Genomic DNA, 3,907 nt, shown 5'->3' on the forward strand with positions numbered 1-3,907 from the left:
AAGCAGGCTGTGGTCATGTTTAAGCACGTCTCACTCTTCTGATGTGTTCTATGGGTAGAAGCAGGCTGTGGTCATGTTTAAGCACGTCTCACTCTTCTGATGTGTGTTCTGTGGGTAGAAGCGGCTGTGGTCATGTTATAAACACGTCTCACTCTTCTGATGTGTTCTATGGGTAGAAGCAGGCTGTGGTCATGTTAGAAACACGTCTCACTCTTCTGATGTGTTCTATGGGTAGAAGCAGGCTGTGGTCATGTTTAAGCACGTCTCACTCTTCTGATGTGTGTTCTGTGGGTAGAAGCGGCTGTGGTCATGTTATAAACATGTCTCACTCTTCTCATGTGTTCTATGGGTAGAAGCAGGCTGTGGTCATGTTATAAACACGTCTCACTCTTCTGATGTGTGTTCTATGGGTAGAAGCGGCTGTGGTCATGTTTAAACACGTCTCACTCTTCTGATGTGTGTTCTATGGGTAGAAGCAGGCTGTGGTCATGTTTAAGTACGTCTCACTCTTCTGATGTGTTCTATGGGTAGAAGCAGGCTGTGGTCATGTTAGAAACACGTCTCACTCTTCTGATGTGTTCTATGGGTAGAAGCAGGCTATGGTCATGTTTAAGCACGTCTCACTCTTCTGATGTGTGTTCTATGGGTAGAAGCGGCTGTGGTCATGTTATAAACACGTCTCACTCTTCTGATGTGTGTTCTATCGGTAGAAGCAGGCTGTGGTCATGTTTAATAAACACGTCTCACTCTTCTGATGTGTTCTATGGGTAGAAGCAGGCTGTGGTCATGTTTAAGCACGTCTCACTCTTCTGATGTGTGTTCTATCTGTAGAAGCAGGCTGTGGTCATGTTTAAACACGTCTCACTCTTCTGATGTGTGTTCTATCTGTAGAAGCAGGCTGTGGTCATGTTTAAGCACGTCTCACTCTTCTGATGTGTGTTCTGTCGGTAGAAGCAGGCTGTGGTCATGTTATAAACACGTCTCACTCTTCTGATGTGTGTTCTATGGGTAGAAGCGGCTGTGGTCATGTTTAAACACGTCTCACTCTTCTGATGTGTTCTATGGGTAGAAGCAGGCTGTGTTCATGTTATGTACACGTCTCACTCTTCTGATGTGTGTTCTATGGGTAGAAGCAGCTGTGGTCATGTTATAAACACATCTCACTCTTCTGATGTGTTCTATCGGTAGAAGCAGGCTGTGGTCATGTTATAAACACGTCTCACTCTTTTGATGTGTTCTATGGGTAGAAGCAGGCTTTGGCCATGTTATAAACACGTCTCACTCTTCTGATGTGTTCTATGGGTAGAAGCAGGCTTTGGCCATGTTATAAACACGTCTCACTCTTCTGATGTGTTCTATGGGTAGAAGCAGGCTGTGGTCATGTTTAAGCACGTCTCACTCTTCTGATGTGTGTTCTATCGGTAGAAGCAGGCTGTGGTCATGTTTAAGCACGTCTCACTCTTCTGATGTGTTCTATGGGTAGAAGCAGGCTGTGGTCATGTTATAAACACGTCTCACTCTTCTGATGTGTGTTCTGTTGTTAGAAGCGGCTGTGGTCATGTTTAAACACAGTTGTTCCCCTGATGTTCTCAATCAATCAGTTGATTGTCAGACAACCAGTGAATGTAAAATGTAAAAAATCATTTTCTTACGTTTGAGAGTATTCATCAACAATTGATATAATAATAATAAAATGTTCTTCCCATGTTTGTTGATTAATGATCTGTTTTTTATTTGTTTAGCTTTTAATTATTCAATATGAGACCTTAAATTATATTTCCATGTGTCTTTGTATGTCATTTGTTCTGTAAACGTTCATAGTGTTTATATTAAGTTTATGTTCATGTGTTCCAACAAGTCATCTTATTATAAATAATAATCTTACTTTTATACTCTGACCATGTACATAAATACATCCTTATTCATTTAAAGGTGTTAGTATAAAATTATCAATTTCAACATAATTAAATCTAAAAACAAAAATAAAATCACCTGGACTTGACTCAATCATGAGCTTTTATTTTGCAGGTTACGTCACCGTGTTTCCGGTCTGTCTCTGACAGCTTGTCACAGCCTGGAGCGGAGGGGGGCGTTTCCCCGTGACGTCACCGTGGGAGGGGCGTGTCCTCCAAAAGCTCAAGACTCAGAGGAGTTGATGACAAAAAATTAAATAAAAACTAAGATGTAGAAAAACTAAAGCTGAAAGTAACTAAGTACATTTATTCAAGTACTGTATTTATACAAGTACTTCCATGTTCTGATACTTTATACTTCAAACTTTACTATGTATTTAAATATATATAATATATAAATATATTTATAAATATATATTTCTATACACATATATAAAATTTATATTATGTATATATAATATATTTGTATAATTTTTTTAATAAAACAGCTGATAAATATGTTGTCATTATTGATGAACCAGGAGCCTGTGAAGTGTGTTGGTTGTTGTCAAACAGTCTTTTTAATGAGAATGTTTTTATATATTTCTGATATTAAAGAGCAGCAGAAGACAAACAGAAAAACAATAAATAAATTACGGTTTTCACCAGATTACCGTTAAAAAAATAGCAAATATCTGAATAAACAAAAGCTGTTACTATGAAGACTCTTGGTCATGTGACATTTGTGCACATCTTAGCTGTGAATGTTTCATCCTGTTAACTAGTCAGGTAGCTGCAAAACAAGCCCCGCCCACGTCTTAAGACCCACCCAATATAGAGATTCTTTATGTAGATACAGAAAAACCAGAAGCTCAGACTGAGTCTATGCAGCTCCAGAGAAGTGGAGCCAGTCAGCGGGGGGGAGAGACCGGGGGGGGGTGCAGGTCTTGAGTCTAGGTCTTTAGTCCAGGTCCTGGATGCGACGGCAGATTTCAGCTGTAAACTCAGAACACTTGGAGTTTCCTCCCAGATCTCCAGTCAGCACCTGAAACACAAAGTTTACAGTCATTGAACGCAGCGCGACGTCAGAAAATACTCCTCATGCACTTCCTCTCCCAACTTCTTCACCCCCCAGGTCTCCAGACTCACCTTCTTGTCTCTGATGGTGTCGAAGCAGGCCGTCTGGATCTTGTTTCCGTAGTCATGGTGACCCATGTGACGCAGCATCATGACGGCGCTGAGCAGCAGAGCGGTCGGGTTGGCGAGGTCCAGCCCGGCGATGTCGGGGGCGGTACCGTGGACCTACAGGACCCACAAAGACCACCACATCAGGACCCACAAAGACCACCACAGCAGGACCCACAAAGACACATTAGGGTCTCATTTCACGTCTTCCATAATAAATCCATAAGATCGTTAAAATAATGAATGGACCGATTCAAAGATGGCGACTCCGTTGGCTCCGATGTTCCCACTGGGAGTCACACCGAGTCCTCCAATGAGACCAGCACACAGGTCACTGAAACACACACACACACACACACACACACACACACACACACACACACACACACACACACACACACACACACACACACACACACACACACACACACACACACCAGGGTTCACTCTTTTTTTACATGATTTAACACATGTTAATGAAGGACAAAGAGGACAAAGACAGACCTGAGGATGTCTCCGTACAGGTTGGGCATCACCAGGACGTCAAACTGGGTCGGGTCCTGAACCATCTGGAGGTCCAGAAGGACATAAAGAGACTTTAGATCTTAGATGTGATGAATGAGATGTGTTGGTGAAGAACAGGAGTCTGCAGAGACTCTCACTCACGTTGAGACACACGGTGTCCAGATACATCTCTGTGAACTTTATGTCTTTGTAGTTCTCTGCTACCTCACGACACTTTCTAAGAAACAGACCGTCTGACATCCTCCTGGAGAGACAGACAGAGAGAGTGAGACAGTGAGAGACAGACAGAGAGAGAGAGAGAGAGA

The 3,907-nt window shown here is 42.3% G+C and overlaps 1 protein-coding gene across 1 annotated transcript; it reads right to left on the bottom strand.

Moving 5' to 3' along the window:
- Positions 1-2,446: 2,446 nt before the first annotated feature.
- LOC116378086 (isocitrate dehydrogenase [NAD] subunit alpha, mitochondrial-like) lies at positions 2,447-3,887 on the bottom strand. The gene is made up of 5 exons (XM_031839901.1): positions 3,744-3,887; positions 3,582-3,646; positions 3,327-3,411; positions 3,042-3,194; positions 2,447-2,937 (listed from the first exon to the last, which is right to left on the bottom strand). The coding sequence occupies exons 1-5, from the start codon at positions 3,840-3,842 to the stop codon at positions 2,854-2,856; spliced, it is 486 nt and encodes a 161-aa protein (XP_031695761.1). The 5' UTR covers positions 3,843-3,887; the 3' UTR covers positions 2,447-2,853.
- Positions 3,888-3,907: the final 20 nt, after the last annotated feature.

This window comes from Anarrhichthys ocellatus, unplaced genomic scaffold, assembly GCF_004355925.1.
Source record: "Anarrhichthys ocellatus isolate YVR2014 unplaced genomic scaffold, GSC_Weel_1.0 scaffold2050, whole genome shotgun sequence".
Lineage (NCBI taxonomy): Eukaryota > Metazoa > Chordata > Actinopteri > Perciformes > Anarhichadidae > Anarrhichthys > Anarrhichthys ocellatus.